This window comes from Sturnus vulgaris, chromosome Z, assembly GCF_052056855.1.
Source record: "Sturnus vulgaris isolate bStuVul1 chromosome Z, bStuVul1.hap1, whole genome shotgun sequence".
NCBI classification, from domain to species: domain Eukaryota; kingdom Metazoa; phylum Chordata; class Aves; order Passeriformes; family Sturnidae; genus Sturnus; species Sturnus vulgaris.
In genome coordinates this window covers 7,578,636-7,599,897 of record NC_142283.1, presented here as the reverse complement: position 1 = coordinate 7,599,897, position 21,262 = coordinate 7,578,636, and the positions used below count along the sequence as shown (strand labels likewise).

Genomic DNA, 21,262 nt, shown 5'->3' with positions numbered 1-21,262 from the left:
ACCTGATTTACAGTGTTTGCTTTACATTCCATTTCTCCCATCCTAGCAGAGAGACAAACCCCATGGTGTATTAAAGTTTCTCCACCACAACAGAGGCATCTAATAGAGATTACAAATACTTTTAATTAAATATCTTATCTAAGACCCTCTTGAGACCAAGAAGGTGTCATAATGGTGGTCTTCTTTCTCAAAGTCAGAGTTTGTTGTTCCTGGTTTGGCTGGAAGCTGATACTGAAAGTGTTTTATTCCCAGTCTCATCTGTAATATGATCTCAAAGGCTATTAGAGAAAATCTATGGAAGTCATCTTGAAAAAAAGCACTGTCAGATATTTAGATACACTTTAAATTGTCTCCTGCAGCCCACCTTGCATTCTTAACTCTTCAGAAGTTTATAAAAGTATTTCCAGATGGATTATTGCTGGTGTGTGCCTTTCCAGGCCTTCTAACCCTTCAATCCAGCACTCCAAGGATAGGATTACAGGTCCTCTCAGATTCTGGGGACACAGAGATAAAAAGGTGAATGGATATGATGCTTATCCTTTTCACTTAATTTAGGAATGGGAGCCTTTTCAGATCAGGAAATGGAATGCAGAATGTAGTAGATGATGTCACTGTAAGGTGTTAGTATGCAGACCCATCACACTGACCATACTGTGCAGAAATAACAGTGATATTAAAATGACACTGGAAAAGAGTATGTACTTCCATGACTTTTAATCATACTTTGGCTGTACTTGTATCTCTAAAAATAGGTTATAGTGGTTTGGTGTATCCTTAAATAATCAAAGAAATAAACTTGCATCATGAGGGGAATGCAGTGCACTTATTATATTTAACCAAACAACTAACTTAACATTTTGTTTTTAAAAAAGCAAGAAGGCAAACACTTGGCTTCTATAAAGGGAGACATTTAACAGTTTATCTGAGCAGTACATGGTCCCCTCAAAAAGCACAGTTAGGTGCTACATGTTAATATTTGCATTAAGCTTGCAAAATACAAACCACAAGATGTCTGAACTGGACCAGCTTGCTGACAGGACCATTTGTAGATGTGGTTTCTGTCCAGGAGCACTGGAAACCAAGGCAGAAATTCTAAGAGAAAGTAGGCACAGCTGCTCAGGGGCTTACAAACAGAACAATAAAATCTAACTCTTCATCAACATTTAAAAATCATTGTCATTCCCCGCTTCCTAACCACCAACATGACATTCCTAGCTTGCCATGAAGGACAAAGTCATGGAAAATGACACTGATGTTGCTGACCCTTAGCCTATAGGTACATGGATAAACTGGCTGATGGGGTGGATTCTCCCAATGCTGTCAGGACAAGTAATCAGTGGAAATGAAGTTACTCCAGAATGGAGACATGCAGTGAAGAAGCACAGACCATAGAGTACCTAATTCTCTATCCATTTTTGGCAGGTGTGTGTTTTACTGAAGATTATTCAGAGCCACATGTTGGGCCCTACCATCTGCTGAATTTGGATAGGATGTCTGTAAAGCTGGTGTGAAAATACACAAAATAAAACTCTGACTTTGGGAGAGTCAGAGTAACTACAACTCTTCCTCACAGAAAATTACCTTCTTTATTTTGTGAAATATATACCTTCTTTATACAAAAGTAATCTAAAGTTAAATTCCACCACTCAGAGCTTGATTTTACCACAGGTCCCTGTTAAAATGCTTCTATTTTGATTGGAAAAGGGCCTGAAAAACCTGGTCTAATAAGACCTCCTTTGAGCGGGTCAAAATTATCAAAATGGGATCAAAATGATAACATCTGTCCCAATGCATGAACATGAGAGTATCTTTCTTTGTCAAATATGGCAAGGAAAGCTGGATCTGCCAATCAGGAAAACAAACAGTGAGACACAGAAAGAAGAGAATATTAGCAGAGTTTTTGTAGAAAGGTTGTTTATTTTGTAGAAAGTTTGCCTGTAAATAACTTTATTAAAAATAAAAAAACAATTCAGCCTGTATCCAGACAAATTGCTGCTGAAATACCCAATCTGGTGATTCACAGCTCCTCAGCAGAGGAAGGAAGGCTTTTCCCTTCTCTCTTCAAATGGAGTGCCTTCTCACTAAGACTTTGATGCCTACTGGAGTTAGAAAAAGCCTCTTGGATTTCTAATCTAGTAGAGAACTGTCAGTTTATCCCCTGTGTTCTGCTGGCATCATGCTTGTGTTGGACATGCTTTGGAAAGAAATGTCGTTTTTGTTTAAGTTAATAACTCCCCCTGAACTGTCTTAGACAATAAATCCTTGGGTCCTGCTAATGGCCCATCAAAAAAGACTCCTCTTGTGCAAGCAGCAGCTGCTGCATTTAAGAATAGTCTCCAAACTATTGGGAACACACCAGCACCCAAGCAAATCCATACTGTTTGTTTCAAAAATAGCCACTAAATTTGTCTTAAAGAAACCAAGCTCTTAAGGCCACATTTCAGGGAGCTAATACCGTGCTTTGAACCCCTGAGTAGTCTGGGAGCAACTCAGCTCCACTCCCCTCAGAGAAAAGAGAGGGAAGAGGCTTTTGGGTGTTTGAAACTGCATTTTTAGCCTGAACTGCAGAACAAAATCCAACAGGAATTAAGAATTCACGGTAGCCTCCCATTCTCTATTCTGAGGGCGATGTGCACTTCTCTGAATTCTAATTTCTAGTAAAACATGCAGCACAGAAAAGAGAAGCAAGATTCCATCTGCTTCTGGAAAACTGGAAGGCAGGAGCCCTTTCCTGGGGTGATCCATTGGCAGGGTGGGCACTGTGCAAGTATCTGAGTATCTTAGAACAGCTCCCTGCAGGCTCAGCAAAGCAGCACCTCTGTTGTGAAGGTGAGATGGGCACTTTAGAGAATTGTCACAGAAGGACATGAAGAATTTATTAACCTGCTTCTTGCACAAAGGAGTTTGTTCTCAGCTGGTTTATCTGAAACTCTCACATTGGCAAATTCAAGCCATGGGCTCTCTGCACTTTGTTTGGTCTCATAGTCAAATTCTGTCACCTCTTATGCCATGAAAATTATCTTCTAGTTTACAAGGGATTCCTCAAATTAATTTTCTTGATTTTCAGCCACGAGGCTCAGTGAAATTATTGACCTCTCCTGGACTTTTGAAATGTCAAATTAAGTAGTACTGGACAAATGGGAAATAACTTCAAGACAAATGGGTAAATAATTTACCCATATCAAAACTTTTATTAACTAGATACAGCTTCTTTCTTTCTTTCTTTCTTTCTTTCTTTCTTTCTTTCTTTCTTTCTTTCTTTCTTTCTTTCTTTCTTTCTTTCTTTCTTTCTTTCTTTCTTTCTTTCTTTCTTTCTTTCTTTCTTTCTTTCTTTCTTTCTTTCTTTCTTTCTTTCTTTCTTTCTTTCTTTCTTTCTTTCTTTCTTTCTTTCTTTCTTTCTTTCTTTCTTTTCTTTTCTTTTCTTTTCTTTTCTTTTCTTTTCTTTTCTTTTCTTTTCTTTTCTTTTCTTTTCTTTTCTTTTCTTTTCTTTTCTTTTCTTTTCTTTTCTTTTCTTTTCTTTTCTTTTCTTTTCTTTTCTTTTCTTTTCTTTTCTTTTCTTTCTCTTGCTTGCTTTCTTGCTTTCCCCTCTTTCTTTTTCCATTGCCTGTCCCATTTCTTGCTGTGAGATTTTCTTTGCAAAAATGAGTATGAATGGAAAAAACAGAACACTGTCCTGGAATTGTACAATACAAAGATATAAGAGAGAAGAGCAAGCCCACTGCACTGAAACATTCACAGCTGAAGATGCAGAAACCAGTTGTATGTGCAGGCACTTAGTGGAATAAATATACAGTGACACCAAATCCTGACACCCAAACCCCCCTGCAGTGAAGCCAGAGGAGAGATCTGCCCACCTGTCACTGTGTGACTACCCTGGCATCTCCAGGGCTTTCAGCAGCTGGGAACAAAATATGGTTTTGCCTGTGCCATTTTTCTGGTGTCCTATTCCAGGAGGCCTAAATGTCTTGCCTTTGGAATGGCCTGGAACCCACAAGCAGTTTTTACTCATTCTAATTTCCAAAGATGTTCTAAAAGCTGATTACTGGAGAGCAAAGCACTGCTGTGATGCTGTGTCTCAGCTAACCTGCACTGTGCCTTTGTGCTGTGTAGCTGATACCTACTGCTACGACAGAGGGATGGTTGCCATTTTCTTTGGTTTCATCTCTCAGGAGTTTTAGGTATTTCTCACCTATAATCACACTTGTTAAGAGCTTAAGGCATAGGTCACCTGGGAGAGAGCTGGCAGAAGAAAATTCAAAGCAGAGCCCTTCCATTACCAAAAAGAAAACCCCAAACAACTCCCACTGATTAAACTCAACAAAAAAGATGTACTTGGTTCATTCCAAAGCAAGGAATAAGGTTTTTAAAACAGTTCGACCAAATGCCACCTCTAAGTGAATTTGATTCAAATCTCATTAAAGCCAAAGTGGGGTTTTCATCAGATATACCAAATTTTTGCCTGTTTTCATTCAGTATGAGGTCTCTTGTCATCTGCAAGGTTTTGTATTTAACTGTGTCCACAGCCCTGGTGCAAAGTACCTATGCCAGATGACTAACAACCAGGACACATTGTCACTGTCAGAGTGGCCCTTTGATGTGCTGTGCTATTGTTGCTTGCTCTGTGAACAGCTATTTTTGTTTCCCACAGGTATTTTGCTTTCTGCCAGGAGCAGCGAATGAACCACTCCAGCAGAGCTGTGAATTACAGGCCCAGAATGAATCCTGTGCAGGATCCTGCACAACAACAGCACCTGATCTAATCTTTCCTTTACCCTGTGCTGAGGGAAAGTCAAGGTAAATTCATGTCGAATGTCTAAGTTCACTCAGTGGCTGATAAAACCTCTTTTAATGGATCCAGTACAATGAGTGATGATCCCAATCAACACAGCAATCATTGTGTACAATGTGTCTCATGTATCAGTGAAAATGTGCATTTGTGACCTATCTGTGGAACATCAGTGGTTGTGATTCTGTTTTCCTATCCCTACTCTCAGAGGTGACCTCTAATGAAGCAGAAGAGGTTTTGTTTTGAAGAGCCTCTGGTTGAAGAACAAGAATTGGGAATGGTGGAGGTGCAGACAGGGAGACAATAACTAAAGAGACTTCATAAATTTGAAGTATCTGGGCAGAATTTGTGGGAAAGTTCCTGCAAACCACTTCTGCTTTTGAAGGGTCTGCTCAAAACCACAGCTTTGGAGCAGAGACAGGTCAGAGATCAGAGCTTAGTAAGAATGGGGAAATAAGGCCTTCCTTGCCTCATTAGCTTGAATTTGAAACATTCTCTTTGTCCAACACTTCTGCTGCCCTAAGGCGAAGATTTTTGTAACCTGTGTTCAGGAGAGTAGGTAGGAAAGCTGTGCATGTTGGTGTGAGAGCTTTTCTTTGGGAATTGGTAAGGAGAACAAGCTGTTATCCTCCACTCCCCTCCCAGGTGGTGCATGGTGATTAGTTCCAAGTTCCTATTAAATAGGATCTCTGTGTACATAAGCTGATTATAAGAAAACTTACACTTTTAGAGTTATTCTTTGTCCTCATGGAGACACGGGATGCCCAGTGCAAGCAGCACAGAATCTGTGCGTGCACACTGTCCCTCTGCCCATGGCAAGTGCCCTGGGTGCTGTCTGTGAGGCAAGGCAGCAGCAGCTCACAGCAGTTTCGGGTTGCTCCTCAGTCGGAGGCTGGAGTACATGCCCACGTGCCGCACCAGGTTGGGCTCCAGCACGAAGGCGTTCTCGCCCTTGGCCCGCAGCAGCGAGTAGAGGGCGGTGTCCTTGGCGAAGCCCTGGCGGCAGCGCAGCCCCCGCAGGTATCCCGAGGCCCGGCGGGCGGAGGCGGCGGGGAACAGCATGGCAGGCGTGCAGCACTCGCTGGCCGGCACCACGTTGTAGAGCGCGGGGTGCAGGCGGCGCAGCTCCAGCCCATAGTGCCGCCCCACCAGCTCTGCCAGGGCCATGCTGTACAGGGCGAAGAACGCCACCAGGCACCAGCCAGGGCCCGCCTGCCCCACGGCCCGGCAGTACGCGGCGGCCAGCACCGGCCCCAGGAACATGCCCAGCCCCAGCCACTCCAGGATCCTCATGGGCTCGGGGTTGAAGTAGCGCTGGAGCCTCTCGGGATGGTACAGCTTGAAGTAGAGAGCGTCTCTGAGGTAGGGCTTGGAGAACCGGGCCGAGAACAGGTGATGCATGACAGAAAATATCTCCTCCTCTGGCACGGCATCATCCTCCACGAGGAGGATGTACTCTGGGCTGTACACCAGCAGTGACTGCTCGAGGCAGAAGACATAGTCCTGCTTCTCCTTCTCGAACTGGTTCAGGCTGGGGTCAGGATTCTCCCCAGTTCTGTCACGACTGACCACAGGAAAGAGGCTGCTCAGCAGCCTGACGTCCTGATGGCTGCTGGGGTCTGACTCCACGTTACAGAGGAGCATGCGGTGCCTCTGGCAACGCGCCCCACACTTCTGGAGGAGGCGGTGGAAGTGGGAGGCCACTTGCAAGACGTAGTGGAAATCATTCCGCCTCTGCACAGTGACAATGGTGATCAGCAGCAAGGGCTGGAAGGCGTCACTGCCAGAGGCCTCGGAGGCGTTTGGCGTCTGCATCTTCTCAAAGTAATGGAGGGCATCCCGGCCCTCCTGCTGGTTCTGCTCCAGGAACTCCTGGCTCATGGGGTTCAGGTGCCAGCGCCGCAGGTAGAAGTAAGAGTGGAGGAGCCGGTGGCAGATCAAAGGTGCCAGCACACCAAAAGTCACCACAGTCAGGGTGAGGAGATGGATGAAAGGGCTGGACCAACGGCACCACTTCCCACAGAGCTGCCTGGCTCGGTGTAACATAACTGCTGCAGAAGGAGGGCACTCCTGCACTGCTCATGTCCTCAATCCTTCACTCCCAATGCATCTTTCTCTCTGGACTGCAGGATGCCACTGGTGCCATTGCTGCCAAACTTGCACAGGTTGTCCAAGCCTAGAAAGGAAGAAAAAACGATGGTTACTGAAATAGGAACTGGCAGAGAAAACAGAAAGCAGGGTACTAGTCTCTGAGTAAGCCAAAATACAAGGCCCCTGTGGAATCCCTTGTGATGGAGGCATCACAGAACAGTCCAGGGAGGTTGAGGACAGATGAGTCAAACTTAGGTTTCCAGCAAAGGACCCCTAAGGCCTTTTTAGCACATAGGAGCTCTGATCTAACCAGGCTCAAAAGGACTTTTTGTGTTTATTACTGTGCTTCAAACGTGCAACAACAGGCAAGTTGGATGCAGGATGTGTGGAAATCCCTTTCTGTTAAAGCATGGAACTCAGGTACCCCTGTCTGGTGACAATGACATAGTAATGTTTAGATCACAGCCACGAAGCAAAGCCATATCTCTTGTATCTTAGTCTAGCACATATTGGAGAGACAAACTTTTACCTCTTTGGAGGTAAAATCATGCTTCCCTCCTGCTGTTCACACATTTCCTAATGTATTTTTTTTCAGTCTCCTCCCCAGAGTGAGAAGCCATATAATAAAGACGCCAATTTATTTCACTGAGGGCCTGTGTATGCTAAGGGTAATGTGTGTGTCTGTCTGATTCTCAGATGCCTCCTCTCGAGACCCTGTGAAATACATGGGCACAGCAACATTAACATGTTGTAATAGAGCCATTGACTCCTACTTCAAGTATATGCCTTGAATTTTAAACTGAAACATTCATATAAATATATTTTTTGTGCACACATACGCACACATACACACTTTAGGCAAACATCCACCTTCACACAAGTTAGATTTTGCCATATTTGGCTTTTCTGTTTGGCTTCTCTGGCTGCCCTGGGCACCTCACAGCCTGGCTGTCAGAAGCTTACACAAAATCAGGGCAATTAGACTGTTCACATGAATTCTCTTATGTTACTAATATCATTTTTAGTCTGTTGTTCCTAGAGAAATGTTTCCTCCATGTTTCAAAGCTGCAAAATTTTCAATTCCTCCAGAATAGAAGAGAGACCATCTGCCTTCTCCTTCCTGCACCATGAGACAAGAACACAACTAATTCCTGCACAGTTACAATATTAAATGACTCCTTTGGCCTATCTACACTTCTTCTCAGTGTCAGTGGGTAAAGCCATTCCTTTCCTAACATAAAAACAGCTGGAAGAAGTCATGTGGTCAGAGCTATAGAGTCATCTGTCTACAAAGGGATGAAAGAGGGAAACAAAGACAGGCTCTTGGAAAATGTCATGGAAATGTTATGGGCAGTCACAGTCCCAGCTGGGCCATAGCAGTGGTGGGAGTAATGGTGCTCACACACGTGGTACCTTACACTTGTGTGTTGATCCTACAGCAGCACCCAAGCTAAAACCTTTGTGTGAAAAGCTTTTCTATGCCCCAGCCTAACATCCTGCAGATGAGCTGCCAGCTCAGGACCAGCTCCTCTGCTGATGAACCCTCTCTGGCACAGACAGGGCCTTTGGGTGCTGTGACAAACATCCTGCTCAAATCTGAGGAAGCCCATGGAGGCTTCCCAAGGCGCCATACAGGCATGCTGACAGGGAATATACAGATATCCTCAAGTTCTGGAACCTGAGGTCCCTGCCATGAGCTGATCCTTATTACTGGGCCAGATGGCCAGCTTTTCTTATCTGCAATTCCTCTTGTTTTCAGACAGCTTTTAGTAGGTCAGGTGCCATATAATATTTCTGCAATGTGTCTGGCCTCCCTTGACAACAGCAGTGTCCAGTAGAAGCCAAGCATCCACAGAACTGATCACTGCACTTCCATGCCAAACTGGGAGCTGGGACTCCCTAGAAAATTCAAACCATCCCAGCAAGAACTGTGCTGCTAAAAACATTCAGAGGAACCTTAATGGTAAGAGACCAGTAGTTGTTCCTTGATTGTATTTTACTGGCAGGTACCAAATATACCTCACCTCCTCGAGCACTGCTGAAAGCAATTGTTCTTATGTTGGTCGTAGATGATGAGTCTCATCTATCCTGTTATCATCAGATAAGCCAGGCAAAGGTCAAGGCTGCTGCACTTAATCTCTCAGCTCCCTTAGAACTTTTGTTTCTTATGGTCTGTGCACTAAAGGTGTACTAAAGGTGTAACACCATCACAGTTAACAGATTAATGACAACTTGAAGTGTAAGAGAAGTGGCTAGAGAGGGGCCACTTATTCCCCTCTCTAGGACTTATGCCTTTGCAAAAATTATGTGATGCATGAGAAAGAAATTGAAGGCACTGTTGTCTGTTTTGATCTGCCATTCCTCAGGGCCTGTCAGTGAACGTACAGACATCTTCTGTCCAAGGAGATGGAATTTAAGCACTATTGGAACAGTAAAAATGCACAAATATGCAGGTTGTAATTATGTCCAGTTAGGTAACAATAAAAACTGCAGAATTAAAACTTGAATGTAAATTTCACCATAGGCTGGCTTGCTATTCTCATTAGACTGTAGTTAACTTTTACAGGTTGTTCATAAATCCCTAGAAATCCATGATGCACAGTTTGAAAGCTACTGAACTAAGAAAGGAGGGACATAGCTGTGGCAGGTGAATGACACTTCCCCATTTTATTTGAACTAAGAGGCTAAGACTATGCCACAAGTGAAAGAGGCTGTGAACTCAATAGATATTAATTACAGTTATTTTCCCAACTACTGTCTTTTTCTCATGTATATTAATTTTCCTCTGTCACATAAACCTCAGCAGAGCCCATTTCACCTGGCTGTCTCCCTGCAGGGCAATCCCATGGGAAAGCAATGCTCCCTCTGTTGCTACCAAGCAGGTAGATCAGATGAAATGGGAGTGGAGAGCAGCCTGAGAAGAGTTCTGCAAGGTAACAGCTAAACACAGGGATTTAAGGCAATGGCTTTGGAGGAGCTGTCTGTGATTTTGGTAGGTGTGACAGGTGGTTGAGGTGCCCCAAGAGAACCAGGGCTTGTGATCAGAAGGCTGCTCCTATCTGTCCATAGAGCAACTCATCCACTCAGTCGTCTGGTGGGGTGGCCTGGAGCAAACCCCCACAATAAAATCACCTGTCCTGTCCTCCCTTAATCCTGATTTGTCATCTCTTGGACAGCTCCTCATCCATCCCTGGGCAGAGGTCCATTCACTCCAGCTGGTCACTGACACAGAGGGTGACCCCTCCTCAACTCCCACACGTGCCCTTGCCATTCCACCACTCCAGTCCCAAGAGTCACCCCAGCACATTGCCATGGTGCCCAGGAGTTGGCAGCCCTGCAGGTGTGCCCATGACTCCAGCTCCCCATGTTCATTCCCCAAGCCTTTGCACAGAGGCAGATAAGTTGGACTCTGATAAAGTAGTGGCTGGAATTCCTTTGTACTGCCATGCCCCCTGCTGATCTGTGATCCCTTCCCACGTTCTGGGCATCTCTTGCTAGCCCTGGCTTTAAACTGAAAGGCTTGGAGTTCCCCTCCCACAGCAGCTTTAAATTAAGGCCCTCACCAACTTGGCAATCCTGTCACCAAAATTCCCTCCCTATGTCAAAAGGACCCCAGCAGTCCCAACAGGTTTCTCCAAGCTCTCCTGTGGTCCAAGCTGGACCCCTGGCTGTGGCACCAGTCCTGTGACCATTTACTGGTTCAAAACCCCTTCCCTTTGACTGGAGAGGATGGAGAAAAAGCTACCTGTGCTCCAGAAGATGATGGAGGGACTGGAACATCTCTCCTATGAGGAAAGGCTGAGGGAGCTGGGGCTGCTCAGTCTTGAGAAGAGATGGCTGAGAGGGGACCTGATCCCTGTCTGTCAGTGTCTGCAGGGGATGGAGCCATGTGGGCCCAGCAGTGGGACAGGCAGGAACTGATGTCTGGGAAACTCCACCTGAACATGAGGGAGAACTTCCCTGTGCAGTGACTGAGCACTGAGCACATTGCCCAGAGAGGCTGTGGAGTCTCCCTCACTGGACGTGTTCCAGAACCTGGACACAATCCTGTGCAATGGGCTGGAATGACCCTGCTGCAGCAGGGAGGTGGGACCAGATGACCCACTGTGCTCCCTTCCAAGCTGCCCTATTCTAGGACTGTGCCAGGCCTGTCTTCCCAGGAATTCAGGTGTCTAGGCCATGTTTTACAAGAGCTAAAGGTACCAGCCTGAGCTGGGATTAGACAAAACTGGAGCTGCTACAGCTGCACCTCTGCACCTACACCAAAGAGGTGTTGGCTATCTCAGTCACTGTAGGCTGTGGATTCCTGTGGCCCCTGCAAGCACAGAGAGCCCTCCTGTGTGGCCTGGTGGAGATCTCCCTGTGAGCTGGGACACTGCTCAAGGACAGTCCTGGAGGCTGAGACCCCCTTACCCAGCACCTGATGCCTATAGTGAGGTAACGCATTTTGCATTAAGCCTAAATGTATGTTGTATGTTCATGACATTTATATATCCAGCTATAGCTTTAGGTGTAGAAATATAATAACTAGCAGAGTCTAATCATGGTTTAAATCACTGTTAAAATCAGAAACTAAAACATGTTCAATTACTATTTCATTGCAGCTTAATTATTAATTATTGTTAAATAATTGTTGAATCACTGTTAAATTATAATTCAATTATTCCTTAATCACCACTTGCAATTTATTTATGATTAAATATCATTTGATCATCATCTAATAATTAATAAAACCTTTTTGTTATCCCCACAATGATTAATTCTCTTAAAAAATTCACCTGTGCCAGTAGAGTTGTGGGTGTATGAATGGGGGGAGAGAGAGAGAAAAGGAAACAGGTGATGGCTGCTAACACTGCAGATGTTGTAGCTTTACTGTTGTTTATGACTGTGAAGAATAAAGTACAGGAAAAAGGAAAGAGAATAGTAGTGAACAAAGGCCTTTAATGACAAAGCTGCAAATTTCCAGTTGGGACAGGTCTATATAACAATCAAAATGTAAAATTGTACAAGGTAACAACCAGAGTATTGTGATTCAAACCTCTGTTTGAAAGAAAAATGTTTAGTCATATTGATAAAAAGCATTCCTCTTTGAAGAGACTCTGCTACTGTTAAACTACTGACTTCTCTGTATTCACCACTTGTGCCTGAGCAATATACACCCTTTTCCTCCCCTCCCCCCACAACGTACGAGCCGGAGTGTTTATTCTGCATAGGAAGGCGTGGTGAAAGGAATGCCCTGGTTCTGGGGGATCCTGGTGATCTGCTTGAGCCCCAAGGGGAGAAAATGAGGTAAATGCAGGAGCTGAAAAATAATCTGTGGTATAATTATAATACTGTCCCTTGTTGGACAGACAAGAAAGCAGCGGATTTCACATGTGCAGGAGGGTGCTTCTCCTGGTTTTTGTGCTTGCAAATGCTTGCTGAACCTGATGTGCCCTAATGGTTATACATAAATTATTTTCGCAGTGACTGCAGAAGAGAAGCCAGCCCAGGAACCTGTAGTGTACATCTGCCTAGTTTCATGTTTTGCTGCATCACAGCACAACTGCAGTTTTCCTCAGCAGCCTTTGATTCTAAATGTCAGCGACTTCGGCCATTGGGTTTCCCTTCAGGAGAGCTGCCAGGTAGCACAAGGTGACCCGTAAAGCACCGGGATTAATAGCAGTTACCTCAGTGGTGATGGTCAAAGAGGAGAGGGCGTTAGATAAGAAAAGCTGATCCCACCTCCACTCTCTGCCCTCCTTGCAGGACAGCAGACACAGAGGGCATTTCAGTGTGCCCAGTCTTCAGCTCCTTGCCCGGATTTCAGACCAGAGAGATTCTGGCCACGCTTCTACCTCGGGCGAGGGCTCCTCTGGGTGGCACCAAGCAAAGGGCAGAAGCTGGCTGGCTTTTCCCCGTTCCCTTAAAAGTTCCACTCACCTTCCCTAAGGGAAGGGCCGTTTCTTGAGGCCCGGCCAGGGTCTGGCCACTTTTCCTCCTGCTCATTACCATGTACAGGCACATCCCCGGAGAAAGCACAGAAACATCTCCTCGATCCCTGCAGGGTTTCCACTTCCCTGCCTGCTCGGGTGCCGCAGCCACAGCAGCCACGGCCAGCCCTGTTGAGCAGTTGTGGCTTCTCATCAGCCATAACTTCGTGGCCCCCCTTTCCCTGCTCCCCCAGCCTCGGTGCACTTCCCCTTTATCCCCCGCAGGGGAAGGGGAAGCATCCCCCCGGGACAGCCCGATCCCAGCGGGCGATTTCCCCGACCCGAGCGGCAGAGTTACCCGATCCGCTGGGCAGCCCCGCACGGCCGCTCCCGTCTCCCTCCCTCCCGCAGCTCCCGCCGGGATCCTGCTCTCGGCGTGTTCCTCAGTTCTCTTCCGCGAATTTCTCCCCTCCCTCTCGGGCGCTGAGGGTGGGATTAAAGGCATCAAAGACCAAGCATGTGACTCCGTCAGCACAGGGATGCTCAAGGAAGGAGGGGAAGGGGAGATGGCCGGAGGTCATCACCGCATACCAGGAGGAGACCAGCCTCTGGAAGCAGATTCTGGAATAAATCCCGAGCCCCAGGAGGACGCCCGGGGCGGAGGCGGCTGCGCAGCCCGAGCTCCTCATTCCTGCTCTGCAGTGCCCGAACGCTCTATCAGGAGCGGCGGGACAACCGCAGGGGCAGCGCATTTCCCCCAGCCCTTCCCAGCCAGGGTGTCACCTCTATTGGGTGTTACCTCTGTTGAGTGTCACCTCTATTGGGTGTCACTTCTGCCGGGTGTCCTCGCTAGCTCCCGCGCCTCTGGGGCACTGCCCTTCCCCGCTGGGACCTGCTGGATGCCCCGGACCCCTCGCTCACTCCCGGGAGGGGAGGATCACCGGGGCCCCGCAAACTCGAGCAGAAAGTGTCAAGAGTCATCAGCATGTCACAAGTAAAAGCTTTCGCTGTCTCACTCTGCAGCGAAGTCTTCGCAGGTGTATTGGCTGGAGAGGCTGTAGTCGTGGAAAGGGGTTTTAACCCTTTAAGTGCGGCGGAAATAAGATGCACAGCTACATGGTCGTCTTTCATGATAGGAAGAAAGAGACAAGTTTATTCAGAAACACACTTGTTTTTATAGCATGACTTGCAATTCCAAGAGTAGAGAAAAGAAGATTGGTTCAGAGAGAAGGCACCCCATTCCCAGGGCCTGGTCACCCACCACAACAGGTGTTCTATCTTGTTATTAATTCCTTTTTATTTTGACCAAGATACCACCCTGGGAGAAATTCTCCTTAGCCTTGAGCTGGACCAGCTTATCGGCAGGGAATTGAGCTGAAAAGCTCCAGCCTGGAATATTTTTCAGGCTGTAATTTTCTTACTCTCTCAACATGTGTTCCTACAAGAGGCTGATCAGCAACACAGAGATTTGTACCAGGCTGTTCAAGATTCAAACATTTTATTAAACTGCTTCTGACCGGTTCATTCCCCCTCCTTCCCATCCCCCAGTGCTTTTCTCTGTGTCCTGCTTCCCTGTACACACCCTTCAGCCCTGTGACCGCAATACCTAATTAACTCGTTACCTGAAAGACGCTCCAGGGAAAGTTTTCTCTCTGTTATTGGGTTTGTGCCTGCAGTTCCAGAAAATGCATGTATTTGGATTAAACTATTTTCAGGCTCAAATCTCTTTTATGTCTCAGAAGAATCTGGGGGAAGGAAAAAAAAAACCTACCAAGAAAAAGTCCTTTCAGTACAATACCATGTTCTGTTGAGCACAAGTAGAATTTTGTTAGCGTCCAGTTCTGTAATCAGAAGGTTCTAGCAAAATGTTTTTCATTTTAACATAGCAATTTCTATTATTCCCTCTTATAAGCATGATGAACAAAGGAAATCAGCTTTGCATGCCTGTGATCCTTATTCTTCCCCCTGGAAAAAGCTGTCCCACACCCAGGGCTTTTTATTGCAGAGACAATATGGAAGAAGAGGGGAAAGCCAGATGAACAGTAATGCCCAAAATAAACAGCACAATCAAGTACCACAGTTGGGCTCCTGTACTGGCTTCCTAGAGACAGGTTAGGCATGCTGGAAGGACCACCAGTTTACTAAGATGCATATTACTCTCTCAAAATACTAAAGAAATCATAGTTTCTCCTGTGATTTACTTTCTCAAATCCCTCTTTGCTGACCACCTCTACCTCTTTTTGTGTTTTTAATGACAGTGATGTATACTGTACCTTCCACTTAAATGCTCTTGTGCCTTCAAAAGTTGATGCACTGGAAACATGGCAGGTCCTGGAACAGAGCAGAGAAAAAAGGGTATGTCAGAGTACTGGGGGTACTCTAGGAGTTCCTAGGAGGTCTGTCATTATGTTCTTTCCAGGATAAGAGTTGCAGAAATTCTAAGAAACAAAAAATAGATTTTTTCCACTTCTATGTCAGTGTGTGTGGGGGAGAGTAACTATTGAGCAGCATCAGCAGAAATGCTTACTGCAGTGCACCCAGGATTACATTCTGGATGACGTTTCAGCCAGCAGAATTTATTACTGCGGTAATAAATTAAAAAAAAAAAAAACTTTTAAAAATTAAAAAAAAAGGGAAAAGGACCCGATGGCCTTTTCTTTAGGAAAATAAATATTTAGGTAATTTTAATTTTGTGTCATTTCTGTGCAATCTTCCCAGCTCCCTCTTTGCTCACTTGCACGCTTTTCAGGATACACTTGACTTTCATCCTTAAACAATTCTTTCTTTAAAACAGCTTCTGTTAGACCCAAAAGACTGATGGAGAAAAGTCTCAAAGGATTTTGGGGCAGTGGCACAGAATGACAGTGGAAGTCTGTAATTCCTGACCATTCATCCATTCTTATCGTGATGCTGTCTCCTGTTGTGCACAACCATTAGGGACACTGATGTAGCTAAGAAAATAAACTTTTTCTTCTGGTGGGTTATGTCTTAGTTGGGTCACTTTGTCCCTTCAAGTTCCCCACACCAAATAGAATTGTCAGCACAGCTGGGAGGGCTTTGGAAATCAGAGATGAGCATTTGGGGACACAACTGGTCCTGCAGTAACCGAACTGCAACCTGAAATGCTCAGAAGAAATAGTTACTTATGAAATTATTCAGCCTTTACAACATAGGACAGCACTTAAAAACTATGATCAGAAAAACATCTTGGGATAAGAATTTATGTGGGTAGCAAAGGTTCAGCCCAACCATTTAGATCCCAGTATTTTCCATTGCCAAAACACCTTTCCTCTCTGCCATCCACTGTAACAGCTTTGATGGCACTGAGCAGTTGTGCAGGGGAATGGGAATAATATTTTCTTTTGCTTTGCCTGAGATCAGGTACAGCTCCTGCTTTTCATGAGCATGAGTGTCAGAGGCAGGACAAACCTAGCCAGTGATGTTTAGATACTTGCACAATGTCCAGGCAAGGCAGAAATTCATGGTCTTGGGGGAGCTGAACTGAGAAGCCTGGTGTCTTCCAAGTTGTGTTACGTGTGCCCTATGCATCACTGTCAAATTATCCTTACTCGTGGCTTGTGTTCCTTGTGCTCCCCTCCAGATTCCTTGGCTTTCCTCCTACAGCCTCATGTTTTTTACCAGAAGGCAAGGGCATGAGGGTATGCACACCCCAGTTGATTTTAAGCTGCTTGTGTTGATTATTCAGCCATCAAATCTAATAAAGAGCTTCCTGTTCGGGGTGTCCTAAGGTTCTGCTCAGCCGGATGGACACACTCAGCTTTTCTGCAAGGCACTGCCTGAAGTACACAGCAGCAAACATGTTTGGGGCTTTTATCAGGTTTACTGCACTTCATTCACTTCTGGTTTCATTCAGTCTAGAGGCTGGCAGAGCATCAGTGGCAGAAGAATGCAGTCATGTCTAGTGAAGATCAAATTGGTTCCATTTTTCATCTCCAGCTGCTCCATTGTTTTTGGAAAGTCTTTAAGGAGCTTCTTGTAGCTTTGCTCGATGATATTTTAGGGAACTGTGGGAAATACCATTCAGACATGAGAAAAACCTGTTTTGATGCTGAGGATGATCAAGTACTGGAGAGGTGCCCAGAGCCATGGCTGAGTTTCTGTGCCTGGAGATGCTCAGGCTGCCTGGGCCCTTGGCAATCTGTTTTGGCTGAGCATGCTTCATGGAGGAGCACAGGGCTCCTGGTGACCTCCAGTCCTCCCTTCCAGCCTCAGCTGGTCTGTGTTTTTTTATTAGTCCAGACCTTTTCAGACTGCATTGAGCTAGGAATGGGTTCTCTTCAAACATGGCTGCATCTCTCCTGGTACACAGGAAAGCTTTTGGAATGGGTCTTTTCAGGCCTTTGCTCCAAGTTGCTTTTCAGTTCCGTAGGATTTGTGAGCTCTCTAAGTACAGGGCTCATTTATTTCCAGGGTGTTGCTGCCCTCAGCTTCAACTGGCTTTGTGTGTAGATTCAGTAGGAATAGTTTGGTTGTTGTGCAGTGAACTGGTGCCACATACTGTCTCAGTTGTTTGCTAAAGTCTAACCTGCTTCATTTTTGTTAATGCAGAAAAGCAGAGAGTGAACCTGGATGAAGATTTTTTTGCAAAGAGTGTGATAAGGTACAGTGCTTCCATTTTAACATGAAAAGGCAGTGGTTATTTTCCCCATCAACTTTCTGCTTGCAGTGCTGATCCTGCTGGTGTCTTTTACAGCTTTATGTTGGACCAGAATGTGTGAGTCAGTGCAGGCTGGCACAAATTCCCAGTCAGAACACAAGGAGTAGATTTGTTTCCATTACCTTACTACTTATGGGATCCCCAAAGCAGCACCTGGGCAGAGGTGCAGTAACAGAGATGTGGGCACTTAAACTCATTCCATGCCAGACGATTTTCATTATCAAAACCTCCAATAAAGGACCAGGTACCAGAAGTGCATTGTAGCTACCTCTGTACTTGAATGCTGAAGGCTCTGCCCAGCGTGTTAGGCAGAGTAAAGAAGTGAAATCAGCATTGCAAACTAATGGACTTCTTCTCCTTTGCAGTTTAGTAGAAGGTGTAGGAATAACCAAGTGCTCAGTTTCCATTGAGTTCTGAGCAAAATTGTACTCATCTAATGGCATGATATGCTTACTGTAGCTGTCATTTTTGAATGTAGCACAGTTCTGCAGAGACAGCCAAATGACCAGCTTCTAAAAATTAATGTAGCAGATTCACTTCACACTCAGATGACTGCTCAAAAAACTTAATTAGCTTAAGGTTAGAATTTTCAATCTTTTGAATGAAACCTTGGGTGGAATATCTGCTCATGCTAGGTGTGCCTTCTGTGTACTTTGACCAAGTCTGGCATTGGTGTAGGGAAGTGTTGCTGTCCTTGGCTGGCAGTCATAAACTGTAGTAGCTTTGACATTGGTGCCATGTGAGCCTGCCCTCAGGTACTCTAGTTTCACCTGTCACCCAGGTGCTGTGGTTGTCACAGGATGTCCTGGTTTGTTGGCCTGGTGTGTCATCTCAGGCCACCTGTTGTAGCAGGTTTTTGGATTAATTTGGGCAGCATTTGGGTGTCCCTGGGTTCCAAGGGCATGCTCTGGCTTGCTGGTGCTGACACAGCTGGAGTGCTTTCTGGTGTGAGGGAATGGCCCTCAGGTCAGAAATGTGCAGCACTGTTAAACGGCAGAGCCTTTTGCTTATGGATGCAAGTCAAAGATCTCTGTGGATGGAGGTCAGGCCCTCAGGAAGCACCTGTGGGAGTGGTACAGTAAACTGAAGTTAATTTCAGAGATTTCCTTTTCTATTTTCTTTTTTCTCTATTTGCTGTTCAGGAATTAAAACCAGTGTTCCTTGATTTTCATTAATTTCCTTTTCTTTGTGTACCTTTCAGATATTTCACTGATGGAAGAAGCAGTAGTGGAGCTGAACTCCTACCTGTCACATGAGAATGGACGGCTGCAGGAACTGGCTGATGTTCTTCAGGAGAAGCACAGAGTCATGTCTCAAGAGGTACAAAAAGGAAGGAGAAAGATATCTACTTAGGGGTCCTGCTTGGCATAAGTTATGGTTACCATAGTTTGGAAAGCAGCTTATTTCCTTGGAGAGACACAAGAGAAATGTGGTTTGAATGTTACAAAAAAGGATTGTTGTTGTAGAGAGCTGTACATAGATTTTCTGTATAAATCAGATTGATTTGCTTGTTACATCACTAAAGGAAAGGATATAAACAAGTTAGTGATTTGAATGGATTTAACTTCTAAAGCAAAGGAAGAGCAGAGGAGCTGGGGGCACGTGGTGCTGAGGTGGCGGTGTAGACACCTGGAATAGTTGAGGTGACATCCCTGTCATTCTGAATTCCTTGGTTTCTCTGTGTCGTTTAACAGTGGAATAATACCAGTTACAAGATGATCCCAGTTATTAAAGGATTCACATTATTAACAGCATTTGTGTGAGAGATTTCAGTTCATTTAAAAATTGTGTTAATGCTGGTCTTGCTCAGTGTTAGACCTCTGAGCATTTAAGTGGTCTGTAGATGGACATAGGGATTGAAAATATTAAAATCAAAAAAGGCTTTGAATAAGCTGAGGTGGCTGCCTCTATTCTGCCAGATATTACCAGCTTCCCACTCTTTCTCGATTTTTAGTTTTGTCTTATTTTTGTTGCTGTCTTGGGATTTGGCCAGTGTAAAATTCAGGACAGTTCATAGAATAGCCTGTCATCACAGCAAAAAAGCACATGATGAATAAGAGAAAAATGACTCCTGAGCAGCCTCAGGAAAAGCTGATTCTATGCAATGTGCTGGCTGAAGCACTTCTTTGATTGCAGTTCTCCAAGCTGCAAGAGAGAGTGGAGACAGCAGAATCCCGGGTGTCTGTCCTGGAGACCATGATTGATGACCTTCAGTGGGACATTGACAAGATCCGCAAGAGGGAGCAGAGGCTCAACCGGCACCTGGCCGACGTCCTGGAGCGAGTAAGGGCTGCCCTGCTGGCCAGGACACCTGGGAAGTGGGGTGGTGTTGGATGGGGGTGGGACATCCTCTGGGACTCTCTGGGACTGTGAGAGCTGAGAACCTGCAGTGGGTCTTGGATCTGCTGTATCACTCCTGCCAGTGTTTCGCTGGGTCTTGAGGAAATCTCTTGCATTTTTTTGCAGGTAAATTCCAAAGGCTACAAGGTGTATGGAGCTGGTAGCAGCCTCTATGGGGGAACAATTACCATTAATGCCCGCAAGGTAAGGTCAGGAGCTTGGCTGTGGGCAAGGGGAAGAATAAAGTTGGGGAGAACATGGGTCACAATTTGAACAGAATTTAGATACTTTTTAAAAATCCTGTGCCACAAATCTGGGTGACTATGGGCCTGGGCAAGCCATTTTGTCTGTGTACGAGTTTTGTACTTAAGAAACACCTGGTGGAATTAGACTCTGTCTCACTTAGTCCCTTAGAATTAGACTCTGTCTCACTTGCTCAGTCTGTAATTGCTGTTACTGCATGAACAGATAGTTCATTAGTACTCTCAGGAAACACATTAACAGTAGGATTTACAAGCAGTTTATCCCAACAGTTTGAGGAGATGAATGCAGAGCTGGAAGAGAATAAAGCACTTGCTGGAAATCACCTTAATGAATTCGAGAAACTACAGACACCTCTAACATTAAAAAAGAAGAAAAGAAGGGTAGTCATCATGGGTGACTCCCTTCTGGAGAGAGCAGAGGGCCCCATATGTTGACTGGACCCATCCCACACGGAGGTGTGCTGCCTCCCTGGGAACCTGGGTACAGGATATTAGCAAGAGACTCTCTGGGCTGATTCAGCCCTCTGATTATTACCCACTGCTGATACTCCAGGCTGGCAGTGATGAGAGTGAAAAGAGGAGCGTCAGGGCAATTAAAAGAGACTTTAAGGCACTGGGTGAAGTGGTTGATAGGGCAGGACCACAGGTGATGTTCTGCTCAGTCCCTTTGGTGGCAGAGAAAAACGATAAAAGGAATAGGAGAGCCTACAAGTGGCTCAAGGGTTGGTGTTATGGGCAGAATTTTGGCTTCTTTGATCATGGAGCAACTTTTAAGGCATCTGGCCTGCTGGAATTGGATGGGCTCCATCTCTCTGTTAAAGGCAGGAAGATTTTAGTGCATGAACTGGCAGAACTCATTGAGAGGGCTTTAAACTAGGTTTGAAGGAGGAGGAGGAGGAGGATGTAGTTGGGCTGTCTGAAAGCAGGCCAAAGGTGGTAAGCCTGAGTTTGGGGTGAAATCAGTAGCCCAGCTGAGGTGCATGTGCACCAATGCACACTGCATGGGTAATAAATAAGAAGAGCTGCAGACCATGATGCAACAGCAGAGCTGTGATATAACTGCCATCACAGAAACATGCTGGGATGACTCACAGCTGGAGCACTGCACTGGATGTCTACAAGCTCTTTAGAAGGGGCAGGAAAAGGAGAAGAGGTGTGGGGGGGTGGCCCTTTATATTAGGGAGGCTTTTGT

General features: G+C 45.5%; 2 protein-coding genes across 3 annotated transcripts; one reads left to right on the top strand and one right to left on the bottom strand.

The window, feature by feature from the left end:
• Nucleotides 1–3,545: 3,545 nt before the first annotated feature.
• Nucleotides 3,546–13,447, bottom strand: LOC106864199 (GPI-N-acetylgalactosamine transferase PGAP4-like). 2 transcript variants are annotated; one of them, XM_088156223.1, is made up of 2 exons: nucleotides 13,148–13,447; nucleotides 3,546–6,962 (listed from the first exon to the last, which is right to left on the bottom strand). In XM_088156223.1, the coding sequence occupies exon 2, from the start codon at nucleotides 6,830–6,832 to the stop codon at nucleotides 5,645–5,647; it is 1,188 nt and encodes a 395-aa protein (XP_088012349.1). In that variant the 5' UTR covers nucleotides 6,833–6,962; nucleotides 13,148–13,447; the 3' UTR covers nucleotides 3,546–5,644. The 2 variants fall into 2 exon arrangements, with proteins under 2 accessions (XP_088012349.1, XP_088012350.1); XM_088156224.1 differs by lacking the exon at nucleotides 13,148–13,447 and adding an exon at nucleotides 12,800–13,084.
• A 5,190-nt stretch (nucleotides 13,448–18,637) lies between these two features.
• LOC148219644 (E3 ubiquitin-protein ligase BRE1A-like) lies at nucleotides 18,638–20,947 on the top strand. Its single transcript, XM_088156448.1, has 5 exons — nucleotides 18,638–18,787; nucleotides 19,604–19,750; nucleotides 19,934–20,011; nucleotides 20,341–20,376; nucleotides 20,624–20,947. Exons 1-5 carry the CDS (start codon nucleotides 18,680–18,682, stop codon nucleotides 20,945–20,947), a joined length of 693 nt encoding a protein of 230 aa, XP_088012574.1. The 5' UTR covers nucleotides 18,638–18,679.
• The last annotated feature ends 315 nt before the right edge of the window (nucleotides 20,948–21,262 follow it).

Coding starts and splice junctions, on each gene's coding strand:
- LOC148219644 (XM_088156448.1), top strand. CDS start 18,680: ATGGAAGAAGCAGTAGTGGAGCTGAACTCCTACCTGTCACATGAGAAT. Junction 20,012..20,340: donor TTACCATTAATGCCCGCAAG/GTAAGGTCAGGA, acceptor TTATCCCAACAG/TTTGAGGAGATGAATGCAGA. Junction 20,377..20,623: donor CAGAGCTGGAAGAGAATAAA/GCACTTGCTGGA, acceptor CTGATACTCCAG/GCTGGCAGTGATGAGAGTGA.
- LOC106864199 (XM_088156223.1), bottom strand. CDS start 6,832: ATGTTACACCGAGCCAGGCAGCTCTGTGGGAAGTGGTGCCGTTGGTCC.